Source organism: Anguilla anguilla, chromosome 2 (genome assembly GCF_013347855.1).
Source record: "Anguilla anguilla isolate fAngAng1 chromosome 2, fAngAng1.pri, whole genome shotgun sequence".
Classification (NCBI taxonomy): domain Eukaryota; kingdom Metazoa; phylum Chordata; class Actinopteri; order Anguilliformes; family Anguillidae; genus Anguilla; species Anguilla anguilla.
Genome location: NC_049202.1, coordinates 58,459,108 through 58,481,314, shown reverse-complemented (window position 1 = coordinate 58,481,314; position 22,207 = coordinate 58,459,108). Strand labels below are relative to the sequence as shown.

The 22,207-nt window shown below is 40.8% G+C and overlaps 2 protein-coding genes across 7 annotated transcripts; both read right to left on the bottom strand.

The window, feature by feature from the left end:
* Window positions 1-10,297: 10,297 nt before the first annotated feature.
* On the bottom strand, window positions 10,298-16,736 carry LOC118219798 (microfibril-associated glycoprotein 4-like). 6 transcript variants are annotated; one of them, XM_035403215.1, is made up of 7 exons: window positions 14,385-14,554; window positions 13,936-14,032; window positions 13,597-13,652; window positions 12,005-12,214; window positions 11,735-11,831; window positions 11,224-11,391; window positions 10,298-10,962 (listed from the first exon to the last, which is right to left on the bottom strand). In XM_035403215.1, exons 3-7 carry the CDS (start codon window positions 13,597-13,599, stop codon window positions 10,703-10,705), a joined length of 738 nt encoding a protein of 245 aa, XP_035259106.1. In that variant the 5' UTR covers window positions 13,600-13,652; window positions 13,936-14,032; window positions 14,385-14,554; the 3' UTR covers window positions 10,298-10,702. The 6 variants fall into 6 exon arrangements, with proteins under 6 accessions (XP_035259106.1, XP_035259104.1, XP_035259105.1 ...); XM_035403213.1 differs by having other exon boundaries at window positions 13,597-13,646; XM_035403214.1 differs by lacking the exon at window positions 14,385-14,554 and adding an exon at window positions 14,288-14,378 and having other exon boundaries at window positions 13,597-13,646.
* A 1,775-nt stretch (window positions 16,737-18,511) lies between these two features.
* LOC118217401 (microfibril-associated glycoprotein 4-like) lies at window positions 18,512-22,201 on the bottom strand. The gene is made up of 6 exons (XM_035399370.1): window positions 22,127-22,201; window positions 21,761-21,845; window positions 20,638-20,844; window positions 20,362-20,458; window positions 19,932-20,099; window positions 18,512-19,284 (listed from the first exon to the last, which is right to left on the bottom strand). Exons 2-6 carry the CDS (start codon window positions 21,764-21,766, stop codon window positions 19,001-19,003), a joined length of 762 nt encoding a protein of 253 aa, XP_035255261.1. The 5' UTR covers window positions 21,767-21,845; window positions 22,127-22,201; the 3' UTR covers window positions 18,512-19,000.
* Between the last annotated feature and the right edge of the window lie 6 nt (window positions 22,202-22,207).

Genomic DNA, 22,207 nt, shown 5'->3' with positions numbered 1-22,207 from the left:
CAGCTGTCTCCGGTGTTCACAGACATTTTTAACACCTCACTGGAGACATGCCACGTACCAGCCTGCTTCAAGACTTCTACCATAATCCCCGTCTCCAAAAAACCGAGGACCACAGGACTCAATGACTACAGACCCGTTGCCCTGACCTCTGTGGTAATGAAGTCTTTTGAGCGCCTTGTACTGTCCCACCTTAAAACCATCACGGACCCACTCCTGGACCCCCTGCAGTTCGCATACAGAGCCAACAGGTCTGTGGACGATGCTATAAACATGGCCCTCCACTTCATCCTCCAGCACCTGGACACTGCAGGAACGTACGCCTGGATCCTGTTTGTGGATTTCAGCTCCGCCTTTAATACCATCATCCCGGCTCTACTACAGGACAGGCTCTCCCAGCTGCACGTGCCTGACTCCACCTGCAGGTGGATCGCCGACTTCCTGTCTGACAGGAAGCAGCACGTGAAGCTGGGGAAGCACGTCTCCGACTCCCAGACCATCAGCACCGGTTCCCCTCAAGGCTGCGTCCTTTGCCCTCTTCTCTTCTCCCTGTATACAAACAGCTGCACCTCCAGTCATCAGTCAGTCAAGCTCCTGAAGTTTGCAGATGACACCACTCTCATTGGGCTCATCTCTGGTGGGGATGAGTCCGCCTACAGGTGGGAGATTGAACATCTGGTGTCCTGGTGCAGCCAAAACAACCTGGAGCTCAATGCTCTAAAGACAGTGGAGATGGTTGTGGACTTCAGAAAGAACCCAGCCCCACCCGCCCCCATCACCCTGTGTGACTCCCCAGTCAACACTGTGGAGTCCTTCCGCTTCCTGGGCCCTGTCATCACCCAGGACCTCAAGTGGGAGCTGAACATCAGCTCCCTCACCAAGAAGGCACAGCAGAGGATATACTTCCTGCGGCAGCTGAAGAAATTCAACCTGCCAATCCCAATGATGGTGCACTTCTACACCGCCATCATTGAGTCCATCCTCACCTCCTCCATCACCATCTGGTACGCTGCTGCCACTGCCAAGGACAAGGGCAGACTGCAGCGTATCATTTGCGCTGAAGAGAGGGTAATTAGCTGCAACCTGCCATCCCTCCAGGACCTGCACACCTCCAGGGCCCTGAGGCAGGCAGAAAAGATTGTGGCTGACCCCTCCCACCCTGGACACAAACTCTTTCAAACACTCCCCTCGGGCAGGAGGCTGCGGTCCATCAGGACCAAAACCTCACGACACAAGAACAGTTTTTTCCCGACTACAGCCGGCCTCATCAACAAATGAGCAAAATGAGTCAAATGAGCAATCTAAAACATAGCTACCATATCAATTAACCAAACCCATGTTTTGGTAAGGCAGGTATGCCATCCCATGCCAAGCTATACCTTTGCGTGTGATACAACACATAGAGTTTGACACTTTATTGTTTTTTTTTTGACATTTTTTACTTCTTTTTTCTGGTGATTAAATCATCACAAATGCTCCAGTACCACAATCAATAATTGTCCACATTGGACATTTTGCTACATCAGCATATAACGCCATTGGATACACACAAAAAATTGACATATAAGAAAGAGCACGTTTTTAAAAACTTCTTTTTTGGTTGCCTGATTTCTGTGGAAGTTAGCTTGCTTGCTTGCTAATTGCCAACAATAAAAATAAAACTATTGCTTTTGCTGTATAATCTCTGGGAAACTCACATATCTTTCTGAAATCAATTCTCTACCATCTTGCATGCAAAACCAACATAATTTTATTTCATGCCTTTGTTTCAAATTATTCAATGTTATTGTTTCATTTTATTGCATATGTATCATAGTGAATGGTTTCAGATCTTTGCAGTAGTTATTTTCCATGTAACAAAACCAAATGGCACTGTGGTGGTTTCTGCTTGAAAGTATAACTGCTTCTAAAAATGTGGATTTCAACAGTCAGGCCTCGACAAACCATTTTACAGCCATAGCTGTTTTTTGTTGCGTCCATCAATTTTATTTTTGTCATATTCATCTTGTGATCTCAAATCCAAATGCCTTAAGTGTATTCATCCATTATCTGTACCCACACTTGGGGGTCACTCAGACATGGAGAGAACATGCAGAAACCACACAAAAAGGCCCTGGCTGGGATTCGAAGCCAAGACTTTCATATTGTGAGACAACAGAGCTACCCACTGCACCACTTTTGAAGTGTATGAAATAAGTGAAATAATAATTTTACAAATGTGTTTTGTGTTTGCTCAGGTTCCCTTTGTCTAATATTACATTTGGTATTATGATCCGAAACCATTCAGTGTGACAAATATGCAATAAAGGAGGAATACAAGAATACCTTTTAGATTCAGCAATAGAGAAAAAAAAATACTTTTTTCATAGCACTGCACTGTATATCTACAGTAGATAGAAAAAGTATTGCGTACCTTCCTACAAATATCTGGTTGGATGAAAAGCACGGTTTGCAAATGCACGTCAACAATCTTGTTAAAAAGCTTAAGCTTAAGCTGGTGTTTTATTTTAGGAATAGACAGTGCTCCAGTTTTGCAGCTAGACATAAATCGTTCCAAGCCACTTTTCTCCCTGACAGAACATTCTTTACATTCATGCATCTGCGTTTTCCCTGCACGCTATTGACACAGTGTATATCCGGGTGCCATACATTTCATTACAAATGCCGAATCTCTTACTCATCATTACCGTTTGGGCCTGCCATCTCTACCTTACCGTAAATGGTTTCACAGGAACATTTTTTACAAAGCCATTGGAAGCCATTATAGGGCAACTCCCTATTTAGCTTGTATTTTTAACTGGAACACTATGTCTCAGCATAGAATAGAATAGAATAGAATAGATCTATATTTTCCCATAGGGGAAATTCTTTTGCACATACAAAAGGCAATAAAAACAACAACAGGGCAATCATAGGACATATCAGTCCCAACCGTGTAATGTACTAGGTGTACCAGTTCAAACCAGGGCTTGACATTAACACTCGTATCCCGTCAAATGTGGGTAGAATTCGACAGTGGGGTGTAACCCCGTTACTCTTGCCAGCCACTTCTGTGAATGAACTTTTGGGTATCTTAACCACACTTAACAGCCAAGGGCCTTTTGTAAAAATCCCCCACCCCCCTACCCCCCATTTTAAATAACCCCCATTATTTCCATGCATATTCCACTTCCAGATGCTAATTCTTTTTTTAACCCATTCTCTCTTTTTGACTAAGCCCTGTATTTCAGTCAAATGGTGTCCTTCTGGAGAGCTTCTATGCAGAAAATGTGTTCATGATGGTTACTTATCACACAACCTAAATTCACTAAGAAACAATCAAGCCACTTGTAAATGAGCTTGAAAACGATGACACTGTCAGGTTACTGTAATGTATACAGGGCTTCCAAGCAAGGGCAAAAGTCACAATGGGTAGATCTTAGAGAGGATCCATTTTTTCAGGTAATAGCTTACTTTTACGTCATTTACTCGGCACTGGAATGTCTAACTGCGTTCTTTTTTTATGTTTGTAAGGTAATAAGTTCCTTTTTATTAAAAACGGCACTTTTCTGTTTGAAATTCTATTTACCTACATAGAAATGATTGTTTTCTAAATGCTCCTGCAAACGCTTACAGCTCAGTGATTTTGGCCGGTGGAAATTCTGAGTGGCTAGTGACTTAGGCAAACCACCAGCCACACTGATTCTGATTCTGCTCAGCTTGCCATTGAGGAACTGCAGCTTGCATTTAATGATCATCAGGAGGCTCTTGTTAAGCTTAAGCTGGTTCTAAATGCAAGCAAAACAAAATTCATGTTGTTTACTGGAGCCAGAAACACTGATTATGATAGTATATTATATATCCACTGCAAATAGACCTAAAATTGAGAGAGTTTCTGAATGTAAATATCTTGGCATCTGGCTTGACAAGGAATTCTCGTTTAAATTCCATATAGATGATCTTGTCAGCAAACTGAGACAAAAAATTGGCTTCCTTTATAGAAACAGATCTTGCCTCCCTATGTTCAGTAGAAAAAGGATTGTTGAAGCAGTTTTCCTTTCAGTGTTGGACTATGGTGATATTATTTATAGAAATGCTGCTCCTTCTACTCTTAAGCACTTGGACACAGTCTATCACTCTGCCCTCAGATTTATCACTGGCGATAGTTATGGTACCCACAACTGTGTCCTCTATGTCAAGGTGGGTCTGTCTTCTCTGGCAGAGAGGCATGATAAACACTGGTATATGTTTATCTTTAAGGCCATTGTCGGAATGCTTACAATGATGTTGGAGTGGCCCTCTGGACCCTACCTAACCCAGTCAAATGACTTGCTTATGCTTAAGGTCCCTCGGGCTCAGTCAGAAATGGGAAAGTCAGCATTCCATTTTAGTGCGCAATCCTCTGGAATGAGCTTCAACAATTGCTTAAAATCGGTTCTCTACCAATTTATTGGCAGTTTAGATTGCTGGTTTTGAACATTCCTGTCACTGATTGTATCTGTTTTGATTCTATTTATTTTATTTTATTTTATTTTATTTTATTTTATTTAAATTTATTTTATTTTATTCTAGTTATTATTATTACATACTATGTTGGTTTTACTGTTGCTATATTCTGTGATCTTTTATTATACTTATTGTGTCTTAAATGTTTTTGTAATCTTGGCTACATTGAAAATGAGGGCCTGGCCCTCAATTGTACCTCCGAAAATTAAATGAAGGTTATGATGATGATGATGATGATGATGATGACGATGATGATGAGGTTATTACAAACCATTAAAACTAATGTGTGCAATTGTTTTACTTGAATTGTATAACATAATCTGTGGTTTTGTTGACGTTTTTCCTGTGTGGTGTTTTTTTGTGTTAACAGACTGCTTGTTGCTTCTCTTGGCCAGGGCTCCCTTGAAAAAGTATGGAAAATTTCAATGGGACTTACCTGGTAAAATAAAGGTCAAATAAATAAAAGTCAAATTCCACATCTCACTCTACATAGCCATGTTTATACAAAATATATTGCGACAGCCCTCAGGCTGTCTAGCTGCACGTGTGTGCTGTCTCCTTGCCTACCTGTAGGGGGCTTGTTAAGCTGATACAGAACACATACAGTATATCTTGCACAGTTAATGAATATTTATCTTTAATTTTTTTAAGAATCTTGAAATGAGGCATGCTTCTCAGGACTGTTGCCGTGAAGCTTCCAGGTTGTTCCTGTTGAATTTCATGCAGTTTAGCCAAATAGAGCTATTTAGTCAAAACGTGTCCTCCATAGACCATGTTGCGCAATGACACGGAGTGCCTGTGTACACTCATCCACAATAAGGCTTTCTATTGTCCCCTGAAGTATCATTGCAATCAGCCTTAATGTTGATTAATAATAATTCATGACAGCTAATTAGTAATAATTAGCTGTCATGCATAAGCAACATATTCCGCACATGCCTGTCAAGTATGGGAAAGTGTTGAGTATGGGAAAGGCATGAAAATTTAGTAAGACATGGAATAAGAAGAGTAAGAAGATGAGAAGTAGAAGATTCCTTTCAGAAACAATAGGGGTCCTAAACACATTTGGTGCTTGGGCCCCTAATAAATTCAAGTAGTTTATTTAAATTCCTTTGCTGGCTAACATTAGCTTTGACTAGCCACCGGGTCCCAGTTAGGAACCTCTAGCTGTGATGCTGTTATGACCCCTGGTGTAAGTTTGTTTACATTAGTCTCTGTTGCGTGTGTTTCGTCTTTCCAGTTCGTCATCTGATTGGCTGCTTCTGTCTCGTTACTCAGAATGAAAAAGCCACCCTTTTCCACTAACCAGTGAAGACTAGCTCCTCGAACTCATGTCTGATGTGTTGTGTATAGTGATTGCTTTGTTTGACCTTGCAAATTTGACCCTATCTTTGTTTGATTCCGATTCCCGTCTAGCCCTTCTGGTTTGTTTGTTGTGTATGACAATTGACTCTTTCCCTTCGACTGTTGTTTTGCCCTCTGCTCGTCGTATAGTGCTACAGTTAGTTAGTGTGTTCCCAACTGTACTGCAAATCCTTTGAAGGCACTCTGGGTGGATTTTGAACTCCCCGTTGGGGGTACGCTATTCAGACTTTTAGTTTCAGTCTACTTACTAATCAGCCAAAGCGCAGCGTTCAAAGCCGCCCCATGCCCAGTACCCTTCAAAAACTAGCCAGCTTTCAGTTGAATTTGGATTGGCAGATACAGACCAGAGTTACTGATTTGCAGTGCATTTTCCTTACCCTCTCCCCCCTCATTTCCCTCATCATTCACCCTGTAATGGTCTAACCCTAGACAATACCATTACAGAAGTACATAAATATGCATATCTGTGTTAGATTGCTGGTAGTAAAATAATTATTTTGGTTCAAAGAAAAATCAGAATTCTGTGGTTCTAGTGTCATTTAAGAGTCAAGACAAGATGTTCACAAACTAAAAAGGAGATCATAACATGGTCATAAGCTCTGATTGTCTCCCTGATAAACCATCACATTAGAAAGCTCTCGTGTTATAGGGCTGTCTGGGTAGTGTAGAGGTATAAGCACTCGCCTACCACCACAGTGAACCAGGTTCAATCCCTGGCAGTGGTACTTCCAGCTTGGTGGAAGTTGTTCCTACAAACACAATTGCCAGTGCTCGCAGGTGGGCAGCCAGTGAGAGTATGAGTCCTGATCGTTGCATTAGTGACTCCTACTGGTTGGTCAGGGTACCTGTTAATTTGTTTGTTTTTTATTTTTTTATTTTATAGCGCTTTTATCTAAAGCGCTTTACAATTGATGCCTCTCATTCACCCATTCACACACACACACCAACAGTGAAAGGCTGCCATGCAAGGTACCAGTCAGCTCGTTGGGAGCAATTAGGGGCTAGGTGTCTTGCTCAGGGACACTTCGAGGGCAGGGGATCAAACCGGCAACCCTCCGACTGGTGTTACGCTCTCCCAGTGAAACTCCTTGCTGTCAAAAGAAGCAGCTGGTGACTCCACATGTATCAGAGGAGGCATGTGGTAGTCTACACCCTCCCCAGACCAACAGAGGACAGCGCATCTACCAGGACCGTGATTCGCACAGGGAATTGGTATAATGACTAAATGGGAGAAAAAATGGCAAAAAAAAAGCAAAAAAAGAAAGCTCTCTTGTTTTTGTGACACATCGTGTGCTGTGTATTGTCTTCCCCTGGGGAACAAGCACTCCAGCTTTAATCAGTTCCCTTCAGGTTAAACAATAAACCTTAAGCTAAAATGGGGGGGGGGGGGTCTTATAATACATATAATAAAATATGGTGGTTGAACAATAAAATGATGTCATGCTGTGTTGTATGGAGTTCACGTAAGGCAACAATACATGCTGCTAATCTTAAGGAAAATAAAAAATAAAAATTAGCAGACTCCAGGACCAGGAGTATCACTGCAGTAAAAATGAAAACGCATCCATTTAAAGCAGGGGTGTCCAAAAAGAGCTAGTGTGGCTGCAGGTTTTTGTTTTTGCCCAGCGCTAAGACATCTGATTCTACTTAAAGTTCTGATTGAAGACCATGATTGGTCAATTAGTTGAATCATAATTCAATTGTGCCAATGGAATGTTATATAGCTTCTCACATTTTAATGTGGGCATTTCCCACTGCGTTTAAAACCTTTCATGCCCCTGTACGACATTTAAAAATTTGAAGCCATGCCAATTACAGACGTGGCAGATGGGGAAAGCCGGATCCACAGGTTGATCATTCATACGTCATACGTTCTGAATAAAGGACTTGTGTGATTAAGGGAAATACACCACCCCCGCCTGGAGCGAATAGCTCTTTGGGCTTGGCCCGTGAGAGGCATAACCTTATTGCGTTATGGCTCCCCTCTTGTGTGACTGCTACCATCCAATGCGCAAGAGCGCCCTCTGCCAGGTCACTTCATGAAATAAGTGGCAGGTATTTGTTGAAGGATGGTGTGCCTCTCGTCAGTCAGTGCCTTACCAGTGCTCTGTTACTAACGTGCTGTGCTTTTTACAGAACCCTATGGATAAAGGGAAATCCTTTTCAACCATTAAGGTCTACCTGGCAGCTGTCACTGCTGGTCGTGTTGGCTTCAAAGACTATGCAGTGGGGCAACACCCCCTCATTCTCAGGTTTTTGAAGGGGGCTCGCCGTTCTCTGCCTGTTGCTAAAAAGCACATCCCTTATTAGGATCTGTTACTGGTGCTCGAGGATCTGTCTTTACGGCCATTCAAGCCTATAAATGAGAGAGTTAAAATTGCTGTCTCTCAAGACAGCATTGCTGCTCACTCTAGCTTTGACTAAATGAGTCCTCCATGCACTCTCAATGCATCCCTTTTGCGCAATATTCTCCCCTAATATGGATAGGGTTTATCTTAAGCCCAATCCATCTTTTATGTATAAAAGCTTCCCAGCTTTCACTCACATGTGAAGTGTTGGAGCTTGCTGCTTTTCACCCATGGCCTTTCTCCTCTCAAGAGGATCAAAGGCTGCCTAAGCTATGTCCTGTGCGTGTTCTCCACACGTATATGACAAGGACTAAGGCTTTCAGAAAGGGAAACCTGATCTTTGTTGCCTGGGTCCCACCCTGCAATGGGAAAGCCATCTCTAAGCAGCGGCTGTGTCATTAGCTTGTGGAAGCTATTGCTATGGCATATGACTCAAAGGGGGTAACACTCCCTTCGGGCCTGAGGGCTCATTCTACGAGAGGCATGGCTGCATTGTGGGCCCTATTCCATGGGGTCTCCTTGCAGGAGATTTGTTCAGCTGCAGGCTGGGCTTTTTCACATACCTTTGCTAGGTTCTACCACCTGGACGTCACCAGGACTCCGGCAGCCCACGCAGATCTGGGGATGAGTTCTGTGTGAAGCTCACGCATCTCCCCTCACCTGCTTTGTGTTTAGTACTTCCTTACATGGGATGTGCAAGACACGCCCTCCCCTCAAGGGGCGAGGCTTCCCTCGCTGGCCTGACAGTTTCTCAGCTGTGAGCATAGGGCAATCTGAGAGTTGTCCATATCTCCCATAGGTGGATCTCGAAACGAGATGATGAAAGAGAACTTTAGGTTACTATGATAACCCCGGTTCTCTGAAACATCGAGTGGAAACACCTGCTTGCTGCGCACGAGAAGCGAATATGTTCACTGAACAGTAGTATCGCTGTAGCGTCCAATATGTTCTTACAGAAGGGCGGTGCCTCCTGTAGCATTGGACGTGCTACTGTCTGTCAGAGCCAGACTTGGTGCAATTAGATGCTTCTGAGGAGTCATGACCAGATGTCATTCCCCATAGGTGGATCTCTCCACTCGATGTTTCAGAGAACTGGGGTTACGATAGTAACCTAAATTTTATAATGGACTTCAATGGGGAAATTAGCTTTTAGGCACCAGAGGCTTATTAAACTGCAATACCTTGAGTAACCACTGGAGTTTATGAGCTCCACGCTCTTGTGGAATCCCTGGTCCCCCTGGTTCTTCTTCTACTTGTAATGGCAAATTGCTACCACTATGGAGCATTATCGCCACCTACTAAAGTACAATATGAAACTCAATTTTTAAATCCTTTGAATTAGACCTGTTTGGTCCAGACACGTGAATACAGCACTTCCCGAATAACTGGAGGAAAAAAAACATTTTAAAGTACATTCCCCCAATTCCAAAGTGACCCAGTTCTTCTTGCAACCTGTGACGTTTTTCTGAATACTGAGGACATGTGAACATTACATGTTCTACTGTTTCTTTCTGCTGATGACAATGGCCACATTCTCCGGTTGGATGTTTCTTTGTCAGTTGTAGCTTGGCATTCAGCTTTGTATGCCCCAGTCTCATCCTGTTTATCAGGAATTCTTCTTTTCTCTTCCTGCCAACAGGCCTCCCATTCCCCACCTCTTTCTTTTTGTATTTGGAAAAGATGTCTTCCTTTTGAATCCGTATTCCAAATCTCCTGCCACTACTTCCTAACATGGAACCATATATATGGTTTAACTTCCACTTTACTAAATGGGACACTGATCTCAACTAATTCCAAGGTAAGACCCCTCTTTGTCCACCACCTCATTCCCGTCTACCCCTACATGAGCTAGTACCCATAAGAAGGTAATGCTACTTCCAAACCAGGTCATTCTTAAAAATATAGTTATCATTTTATAAACAATATCTTGTCTACGTATTCAGGTTGCATATTTAATACTTATTAAAGCTGAACTAGAATTAGAGACCAGTTCCCTTCAGGTTGCATTGACTTTTTATACGCTCATGTAAAGCTGTCTGTTTTGGCCAAAAAGACAAATGTTGAACACAGCAGTTCCATTTGACAACACAATGCAATTAATCCAGGGTGTCAATGAACAGGACAGTGTTTATTTGAAAGCAGGTTATTACAAATACATGAAAGCAGAGTGGCCTTTGGGAAGCTTAATTTTAGAATAGTCATAAAATCATGATGATCTGGCATTTTATATCCAAAATTAACCCCAACAAGCATTCAATGCATGACTCTTTCTGCCAGACACATAGTGAGGGACAGGTTGGGGGGGGGGGGGGACAAAACAGGAAGTCATAAAAGCCTCAATAAGTATGCATTTAATTTTTTGGTAATTATAATATAAAAAGATCCAATAAGCTGTTCAATCTGTTCATCCAAAGCTGCACAACTACAGAAGAAGGACAGAGAATGGTTGTGTAATGATCATAGAGAGGGTGTGGCTCAAAAAGGAAGTTGATTTGTAGTTGCCCTTCCTAGCTCTTTACATATTCCAGAGACAAAGGTCTGATCTTCATGGAGATGGCTTTCAAAGAGTAATAGTAACCCTTCCAGCCGATCCACAAGATACCTGTACGTGCTTCTAAATGCCGACCCCATTTGTACAAGCCATTGGGGTTTGCATAAACAGTTTTGGTGAACCAGAATCCTCCATGATATCTATCAGCAGTATAAGAATAACTTCCATGGTCAAAGGTGGAAAATGTCACCCCATTGGAATACTTGAGAGAGTCACCTGAGAATCAGAGTAAGAGAATAATCACATTATGACACAGCGAACCTTTAGCTACACTTACATGCCTATGACATCGGACTCTACACACCATCCAGACCTCTCTGTTCTACAATCCTCCCTTCAAACACTCATGCTCGCATGTTCGCACAAATGCGTGCATGTATGCATGCACACACACAAACATGCTCACACACACATGCAGAAACACACATGCACACACACACACACACACACACACACTCCAGTAGCTGCACTGCTCACCTGCACCTCCACTGATGTAGTTGCCAATGTGCAGCGTGTAGTCATCAGACTCAGGATCAATAGAGAAAGTGGAGTACTCAGCGTAGACCTTTGCTCCCTCAAAATCTTTCATTTCCACCCTCAACCTGTACTTCTTTAGCGAAGTCATGGCAACGATGTTATCCAGTCCTACGGATGTACATCAGCAAAGGCCTCAGAACCAAAACTGAAAGGTTGGGATCTACTGCTGGTATTTGAAACAACACCGAGGGAGTTCTGGAACAGGCTGCAGTGTTAATGATTAATACTGCAATTTCTAAAACAGGTTTCAGTGATACAATACAGTAAGCTCTAGAACATGCTTCAGTGGTAATCCTGAAAATTCTAGAATGGACCTCAGTGGTAATGATGGAAATAGCATATACAGTTCTGTGTGAAACACATGGAGCAGAGTATGTGGACAGTTTGTCGAATATCGAAACTGGTAGTCTCCAGAATTTATCAATGCATTATGGGAGTGTAAATTCCTTACCCAGCCAGTATTCTCCAGAAATATTTCCAAAGCCACTCTTGTACTGATCCCAGGGTCTGTGGAAGTTCAAAGTGCCATCCTTTCTCCTCTGAATCACCTGAAAGATGCAGGTAAATTCACCAGTCTGTCTCACTAATATCAGCATCAATAACCATCATCATCATAATCATCATCACCAGTACTACCATCATGTCTGCATGGGTTCCACACAGGTCGTAGGGCTATGGAAGCTAGAGCAGGTGAATTTATCTGACAAGTGATTTTACTCACAGTCCATCCTCCCCTGTCCTCATCATCCTCACAGTCCATTGAACAGTACACCTGGACAGGTTCGTTGTACTCTGGAGGATAGATAGTGTACACCCCATTGTGTGGGGAGCCACTTTTGTAGACATCCTCACAGTCCTCAGGAAGTTGTGCCTGGGCTACAGAAATAGAGAGGGCTCCCACAGAAAGTAGCACAAGCAGGAACACTGAGACCTGTTCAACAGGAGAGAGAGACACTGTAACTGTGCTGGAACACAGGAGAGAGGAACACTAAGACTGTTCTGGAACAGAGGATAGGTGAACACAGAGACTGCTGGAACACGGAACACTGATACTGTGCCAGAACAGAGCAGAGAGGACTGCTATGACTGTTGGAACAACAATGAGACTGTGTCTACAAAACTTTGGACGCTGAAATTATGTTTCATTTTCATTTTAATTATTTTTCAATTGATGTATATGGATGTACGCAAATTTTGAAACATTACATGTAGGGGAATCAAACCAGCTGGGGCCTTGTGGTGCAAATTCTGCATTGCACTTCATTTAGAGATGTTATATTATCTTAAATGGTTTAAAAAATCAAGAAAAGTGCAAGAAATTCCAATTTGTTTTCACTTGTTATCAAACATATTTAAGTTTTCATTGATTAATTTCAAATTTAAAGTACGACCAAAGAACTATACAAACCAATTAATCTGATGGTCATATTAATTTCAAGAAGGATGAATTAAAACAGTGATCAACAATGTTATCAACAATATAACAATATTGCATAATTCCAATGAGTTGGAATTATGCTATGTTTTTGCTGGGAAGTAAATAAGGTTTTAGCAGATGTTTTACTTTGCGCAAATATACAACCATGCAAACAATAATGTGAATCAAGAATCAAATGCACTATTTGACCAAAAGTATCTGGAAACCGCTTGGTCTGGGGCTGTTTTTCATGGTTTGGTGCTAGGCCCCTTGGTTCCAGTGAAAGCAAATCTTAATGCGATGACATTCTAGACGATTCTGTGCTTCCAACTTTGTGGTAAAAGTTTGGGGAAGGCCCTTTCATGTTTCAGCATGACAATGCCCCTGGGCACACAGCGAGATCCATATAGAAATGGTTTTGTCAAGATTAGTGTGGAAGAACTTGACTGGGCTGCACAGAGCCCTGATCTCAACCACATCCAACACCTTTGGGATCAGTTGGAAAGTCAACTGCGAGCCAAACGCCCAATCACTGCACGACCTCACTAAAACTTTAACGGCTGAATGGAAGCAAATCCCTGCAGCATCTATTATAGAGCCTTCTCAGAAGAGTGGAGGTTGTTATAGCAGAAAAAATGTGGAGTAACTCCATATTAATGCGCATAATTTTGGATGAGATGTTGGATGTCAGGTGTCCACATACTTTTGGCCATGTCGTGTACATTTCACATTCCCAAATGCAAAAAATAAAAATACTGATAATGGCAGTCAAGGCTAAAGTTATATTCACACATTAGATTTACACATTATCCGTATGGATTTGGATGCACTTGCGCTGCATTTCAGGCTCAGAGCATTACTACAGCATTAGTTCAGCATGTGAGGGAGAGACTTACCATGATGCTGGACTCCAAATAAGGTCGTGTTCAGGTGGGCTGTCACACAGCTAAATCTCACAAAGATTGGGCAAAAATGATCTTAATAAAATAAAGCAAGCTGATGCTAGATTGTCCACTGGGTCAGATTAGCCTTTGATCTAATATAACACATTTTATCTTTAGTCAAAGCTGTGAATCAAAGCTTTATCCAGAGTAACTTTCAAACTGCATAAAGCAGTAATTTTAATAAACATACCTTCATTAGAAATGAAAAAAAAAAAATCAGAAAGAGTGAAAGCGAGAGATCATTGTTTGATTAATGAATACAGAAACAAATGAACATTCCAGCTCACCGACCTTTGCAGCCTCTGAAGGAGTCAGTAATGTGCTGGGTGTTCCTGTCCTCTCACACTTTTATTAGGTGCCTTTCTTGGAATGACTGGAATGAAGCCAGCTGACAGATATTTAATGTGATTATACACCTCTGATCTTCAGATTTATTTTTCATATCGTTCTTAATGATTTCAATTATGATGATGATGATCGTGATGATACTACTACTACTATAAGCACTTATACTACTACTACTACTACTAATAATAACAACAACAACAACAACAACAACAACAACAACAATAATAATCATTATCACACTCACAGACACACAGACACACACACACGCACACACACACACACACACATACTGTACATTCTGTTGTAGGCTGCAGGTGGTTTTCTGTTGTTTTTAAACCCCTTTTTTCAGGTAGTTCGGTCAGAGTAGGGAAGGTGTTTGCCGGAAGACTCACTCCTTATGCTTTGCCTCGGCAGGGAGAGATAGTACTGTGTTTTGTTTTAGGTGAGGAGCAGCATGGCCCTGGCCTGTCCACTGCCTAGTCCGTCCAGTCAAGCTACGTGTGGTAACGTGTCGTGCATGTTTGTCTTATTGTTTGTGATAAATTTTCTATATTATTGTAAGTAGATCTCGGCTCCTTTTCTGATTTGTGACATTCGTTTCATGTTACTGTAGTCCCCGGTTATGGAAACGCAGGTTAACTTTTAGGACATGACACAGGAAATAAAAACAAGGACTAATTAACTGAAATCAAAACCAGCCCCATTGTAGGTTTGGAACAATGAGCAGGCCGGCACTTAGATTGTGTTTGGGTTGCTTGGTAAATTTGATGAAAGAATCCAGGGTGGTTACATTTTTGTCATAGATTTGAAATCGGATTCCCTGAATACTAAGGTCATTTGAGAGGTCAAATTAGCAGTTAAGAATGTAGTTACCATAACAAACAACGCAACTATTTTGTTTAGCAAGGCAGGTATGCCATCCTGTGCCAAGTTATTCCTTGGCAGGGTGCTCTGCTCATTACTGATATAGCACAGAGTTTCCTTCTTTTTTTTTCTTTTTTCTTCTGATGGCATCATCACAAATGCTCAAATACCACGATCAATAATTCTCCCCATTGGACCTTTAACTACATCAGCCAATACCATCGGATACACACGCAAAATGGGACATTTATATAAGAAGTGCACACGTTTTTTAAAAACTCTTCTGTCTCCATCTTGCTTGCTAACTAATAACTGCCAAAAAAAATGTAAACTATTGCTTTTACAACTGTATAATCTTTGTGGGAAAACTTATTTATCTTTCTGAAATCCATTCTTTATCATATCACATGGATACCCAACATGATATTGTTTCATGACTAGAGATGGGTATCATTCACATTTTGATGATACCCTGCTAAAACAATGCTTTTCAAACCAGAAACAGTAGTCTAACATCTTTAAAAGAATGAGCAAATGACAAAATTATAAAACATCTATTTTATTGCAAAAGCACATCCCATTGTTTGAATCCGTCTGGGTAAAACATGGCCTCCCTTTAGACAGCTTCAATTTCTGTATTTTCACTGAGTTTAACGTTAGCCAGCTTGCTAACAAGTCGACAGAGTGATTGCATACCGTTCGCACAGATGGCACCAAAATTAAGCACAGAAATCTGCTTTGCAATTTTGTCCAATAAGCAACGTTACCGGTCGTATGGGAGCCGATGCCTGCTTCCGGGTATTGTTACCAAACCCCATGCATGACGCAGACAGCTACTTGACTACAAGGTAGATCCTAAAAGCTCAGACTACTGTTGCAGGCATTGCCCAGCCAGGGGCTTGTTCTGTGGAGCTGCAGCAACAACGTTATACATGCAAAGATCTAAATCATCATTTTTATTACATCCATGAGGCAGCCATGTTCATTTTTTTATTTGGTGGAAACGGATTTATTTTAAAATGTTTGCTCACAGGAGTAAAAGGGAGAGAGTCACATCAAAAAAACCAAATATTTCAGAGAGGGTGTCAAGAAGAGATGTACAGAATTCAGCAGAATTGTCAGATTTCCCCCCCCCCCCCGGAATCACCATAATTCAGCTAAAGAAAATATTTTGGCCACAACTGATCAGAACAGAATTTCAGTTGAAACCACCAGTTTAAACTGGTGAATGGTCAGGTGAGATCAATATGCCTACCAAAAACAGTTGACAAGAACTTAAATCTTGATCAGCACATTCTAGGATCTACATTGTCACACTTTGCTTCTCCCAGAATTAGGCAATGAGGTGACAATGCTACAGTCCTGTAGCAAATCACACTGTATGCTTCAATAAGGCTGATAGTTCCCATCCAAAACTGCTGAAAGTCACAGAAAGCACACGTTTTGGAGGAAATCAAGGAAATGGTTAAAAATAAGGGCCAAAAATGACAATAATCATGGAATTCCCCGGGTGATACCATCTGAGGGGGGTGAGGCCGAAATGACTGGCAATAAAGTTTTTGTGCAGTATTTTGTGCAGCGACGTGTTGAAACAGCTAAGACGCATTGTTGTTTGAATACAAGCAATTCCTTGCACCCCCCCACCCCCCCGCCCGGGTCGACAACATCGGGTGACACCAATGGTCAACCGCACCTGGTGTCACCGACCCTAGTGACACCACAGAATGTACATACATTAGAAAAAAAAAAAAAACGGAAAGAAAGAGAATAAGGGAGTGACAGAGAGAGATAGAGAGAGACGGAGAGAGAGGTAATTGTTTTATTAGTGAATACAGAAACGAATGAACATTCCAGCTCACCAACCTTTGCAGCCTCTGAAGTAGTCAGTGATGTGCTGGGTGTTCCTGTCCTCTCACACTTTTATAAGGCCCATGATTGGAATGAAGCTAGTCGACAGTTTTCTAATGTCACTATACACCTCTGATTCTTAAATTCCGCACATTTGCATATCGCATATAACCAATTATGATGATGATACTGCTACCACTATTACTAGTACCACTCCTACTGATAACAGTAATAATAATAATAACAACAGCAACAACAACAATAATAAAAATAATAATAATTATTATTATTATTATTATTATCATCATCTCAATAATAATATTCATGATTTATATTTAATATATGTATATGTGTGTGTGTGTGTGTGTGTGTGTGTGTGTGTGTGTATAAAATACAAATAAGATACTTAAGACAAATAAAAACAAGGACTAATTACAAAAAATCAAAACCACTCCTATTGCAGGTTTAGAACAATGAGCAGGCCGGCACTGGGTGATCACAGGGTGTGTTTGGGCTGGTTGATAATTTATTCGATAAAAGAATCCAGGGCGGTTACATTTTTATACAAACAAGTCATTTTAAAGGTCAAAGCAATTAAGAACATAGTTATCATGACAAAGAACCCAACCCATGTTTACTGTAATATTGTTACTGTAATACTGTGTCATAAATAACACTGAGATGAGATCATAACAGATGAAGAATAGATACACTGCCGGTGTCAACACTGTCAAGACCATTAGCAATATTTATATACAAAAAAGATCTTCATTGTTTATGAGTCATTATCTATGTTCTAATGTATTTTTATTAGATCCATTTGGGAGACATGCTCATTTTTACTTTAGCTGAAAATATGCTTATTATAACATGCTCACTCAGAGAAAGTGTGAAAAACAGACATGTTAAAATAATCCAAATATTTCAGACTGAGTGTCAAGCAGAGATATCCAAATGGGTCTGGAATATTTTAACAAAGCATAATCGTCAAATGTATCTTTTTTTTTTGTTTGTTTTGTTTCTCCTGGAAACACTATAACTCAGCTAGACAAAATATTTTGGTCAGAACTGATCACAACAGAATTTCAGTTGAAACCATGACTTTCAGGTGGTAAGTCACAGAAAACACTAATATTGGAGGAAATCATGGAAATTGTTGAAAAAGAGGCAAAAATGGCAATAAGCATGGAATTCCCCCTGTGAATAAGCACTCGAATGCTCTATCAAAATTCCCACCGGGTACTCGAGCACTAAAAATCATACAAATGCCCATCTCAATGAGCTATAGCTAATTTGACAATATCTCAATTCCTCATTCTATCACATCATAAAATATGAGATACAGACGGGTCACAAATTAAAGGAAAAATCTGAATAATTTAGTGGAGAAACATAAAGAATACAGAAGCGTCCATGCAGGTGTACTGCCTGACACGATTAAACAATTAACATCCCATCTCTGTGCACCAATACCTTATTGAGACACTTTATGTTGGCTTTTCATTTAATTTATCACCCGTCTGTATAGAGCTCCATAATGTTTGAGATATCGTTTTTCTTAATTTGGGTACCACACAATTTTATATTTGTATTCAAACAATGCACATGTGGTTAAAGTACAGTGACTCAATTTTTATTAAAGGGTATTTTTAGACATTTTGGTTTCACCGTGTATATATAATTTTTTACCTGCATACACAGCCTTCTGAGACCCAGACCATGTTTTTGTGTGCATTTGTAATTTCTCCTTGCTATTTGCATCGTGTAGCACATTTGTAGGACTACACAATAAATACAGGAAACCACATAACAGCACAGTGTTTATTTGGAAGCAGGTGATTACAAACACACACATGAAAGAAGAGTGGCCTTGGTGAGCTTCATTTTAGAATAGGAGATAAGTTAATTCATTAAATTATGATAATCTGCATTTTATATCTAGAATTACCCCAGTAAGCATTCTAATGCACCATACTATATGACAGACCCTACAGTGGGACCCACTGAGATAGTTATTTGGGTTGTGGGTGGGTTTCGAACCAAACTGATGGAAAAATTTACAGGTGTTCCATCCCATGAAGATATAAATGTTTCTACTATCTTGTAAAATTATGAGACAAAACAAAAAGTCATGAAAGTATCAATAAGTAGTTATTTTGCGGTAATTATAACAGAAAAAAGGTCCAATAATCTCTTCATCGCACCCAAAGCCTCCCAACAACAGAAGAAGAGGAACAGAGAACATAGAGAGGGTGCGGACCAAACTGGAAGCTGATTTGATTTGTAGTTGCCCTTCCTAGTTCTTTATGTCATGCAGAGACACTGGTCTGATCTTCATGGTGATGGCTTTCAAAGAGTAATAGGGCCCCTTCCAGGTGTCCCATCTGATACCCATTTGATAATTTGAGCTGGACCCCCACAAGTACAAGCCATTGGGGTTTGCCTGATTAGAGTAGCTGAACCAGAATCCTCCATAATTCATGCCATAGGAATAATAATACGAATAATAATTGTAATATCCATCCAGGTCCTTGTCAAAGGTGGCAAACCTCATCCCCTTTTGATAAATCAGGGAGTCACCTGAGAATCAAAAAGAGAGAATATAATGACACAGCAGACCTTAGGCTGCATTTCTATGATGGCATCAGACTCTACACACCAGCCAGATCTCTACATTCTGCAATCTAAGCCAACTGTAAACTCAAGGAAATTAGAAACACATGACCTACATGTGTCCCTCTTCAATTTGTACAACTAAAAATTTAAAATAGAGGCAGGATGTAAAGGATGTGTGCTCAAATATCCTTTGCACAGTTTGTTCAAAATTCATATTCAATTTTATTTAACAATCTTAAAGTGAGGGATGCATGCTTCTCAGGACTGTTGCAGGGAAGTTGTTAAGTGGTTCCTGTTGAATTTCATAAAGTTTGGCCAAATGGAGCTTCCCATTGACTTACATTCATTCCTCAACCTCTAACGCTAACCCTACCCCCAAACACTACATGCCTAACCTTAACCCTAACCTTAACCTAATTGTAACCCTATCCCTAAGTCCTAACCCTAAAACAGCCTGTTGAACTTCTGGGGACCAGCAAAAGGTCCCCACCTTGCGTAATTTCTCTCATCTTTCTATCCTTGTGGGGACATTTGGTTCTCACAAAGATACTAATACATGCCCACACACACACACACACACACACACATCCTCCAGAAGCTGCACTGCTCACCTGCACCTCCATCGATGTAGTCACCAAGATTCAGCCTGTATCCATCAGACTCAGAGTCCAGAGAGAAGGAGCTGTACTCAGCATGGACGGTTCCTCCTTCAAAATCCTCCATGTCCACCCTCAACCTGTACTTCTTTTGCCAAGTAATCGCAAAGGTGTTCTCCAGTCCTACAGATGTACATCAGCAAAGCCTTCAGAGTCAAAAGTGAAAGACTGGGATCTACTGCTGGTATTTGAAACAACACTGATAGATAGGCTTCAGTGATAATACTTAATGCTGAAAGTTCTAGGACAGGCTTTAGTGGCAATACTGAAGATTCTAGTACAGACTACTAGTGTAATGAAAGTTCTTCTGTGGTCAGTTTATGGAAAATTTTAGCAAGTGATCTGTAGATTGTATCAATGCATTATGGGAGTGTAAATACCTTACCCAGCCAATGTTCTCCAGAAATATTTCCAAAGCCACTCTTGTACTGATCCCAGGGTCTGTGGAAGTTCAAAGTGCCATCCGATCTCCTCTGAATCACCTGAAAGATGCAGATAAATTCACCAGTCTCTCACTAATATCAGCATCAGTAATCATCACCATCATCATCACCATCACCAGTATGATCATCATATGCACATGGGTTCCACACAGGCCTTCCAGAGCTGTGGAAGACAGATACTCTGAGCAGATGAGTTTCTGACAGCTGATTTTACTCACAGTCCATCCTCCTTTGTCCTCCTTGTCCTCACAGTCCATGTCACAGTACACCTCAACAGGTGTGCTCTCTGGAGGAAAGATAGTGTACAACCCACTGTGTGTGGATCCATTTTTGTAGACATCATGACAGTCCTCAGGAAGTTGTGCCTGGGCTGCAGGAAGAGAGATGGCTCCCACAGAAAGCAGCACGAGCAGGAAGACTGAGACCTGTTCAACAGGAGAGAGAGAGACACTGTAACAGTGCTGGAACAAAAAATGGAAGAACACTGAGGCCTGTTCAACAGTAGAAAGAGACTGTTCTGGAGCACAGGAAAGAGGAATACTGAGACAGTTCTGGAACACAGGAAAGAGGAACACAGACTGTTCTGGAATACAAAAGAGAGGAACACTGAAACTGTCCTGGAACACAGAAGACAGAAACACTGAGACTGTTCTGTAACATAGAAGAGGACAACACTATGACTGTTCTGGAGCACAGGAGAGAGGAACACTAAGGCTGATGAACCCAAAAGCAGGGGCAGGCACAGGAAGTCAAGTGATATGGTTTTAATTTTGCAAGAACAAAAAACTGGATTCCAAAAAATATACACAAGAAAGTACTCAGGCACAACAGTCTTTAAGTTTCAAAGAACCCGATCTAAAAAAAAAACAAGGAAGGCCAAAAATTTTTAAATCCAAAAACCTCATAGAAAAAGAAACTAAACACAAGAGAGTTTGCAAGCACAGCAAAGTCCAAAAACAGAGAGCACAAGGTAGCACTTAGTCAAAGTAGATAGGCAAAGACAGCTACAAAACGGGCAACTTAAATACACAGCGCAATTAAGACACAGGTGGAACATATTACCAAGACACTCTCAAAGACAGAAAAAAAGGGAAACCAAAAGTCTATAAGGGTCATTTGGTGGCCAAAAGCATGTATTACAGTCCAGATCCTGACACAAATGAAAATAGTTCAATCAAATTCAAACAATAAAATACAGGAGAGAGAACAACAGTCAAGGCTAAATTTATATTCAAGATTTACACACTATCCATATGGATTTGGATTTGGATGAACTTACGCTGCATTTCAGGCTCAGAACATTACTATAGAATTAGTTCAATATGTCAGGGAGAGACTTACCATCATGCTGGACTCCAAATGAGTTTGTGTTCAGGAGGAATGGCACACAACTAAATCCCACAACGTCAAATTGGATAAAGGTGATCTTAAGAAAAAAAAAAAAAAAATTAAAAATAAAGCAAGCTGATGCTAGATTTTCTACTGGCTCAGATTAGCCTTTGATCTAATATAACACTTACATTTTAGTTTTAGTCATTTAAGTGCACAAAACAGTTATTTGAATAAATGTACATACATTAAAAATGAAAAAAAAAATTACAAAGAGAGAGAGCGAGGGAGTGAAAGAGAGAGATAGAGAAAGGGAGAGAGAGAGGTAATTGTTTTATTAGTGAATACAGAAACAATTGAAATTTCCAGCTCACCAACCTTTGCAGCCTCTGACGGAGCTAGTAATGTGCTGGGTGTTCCTGTCCTCTTTTATAAGGTGCATTTCATGGAATGACTGGA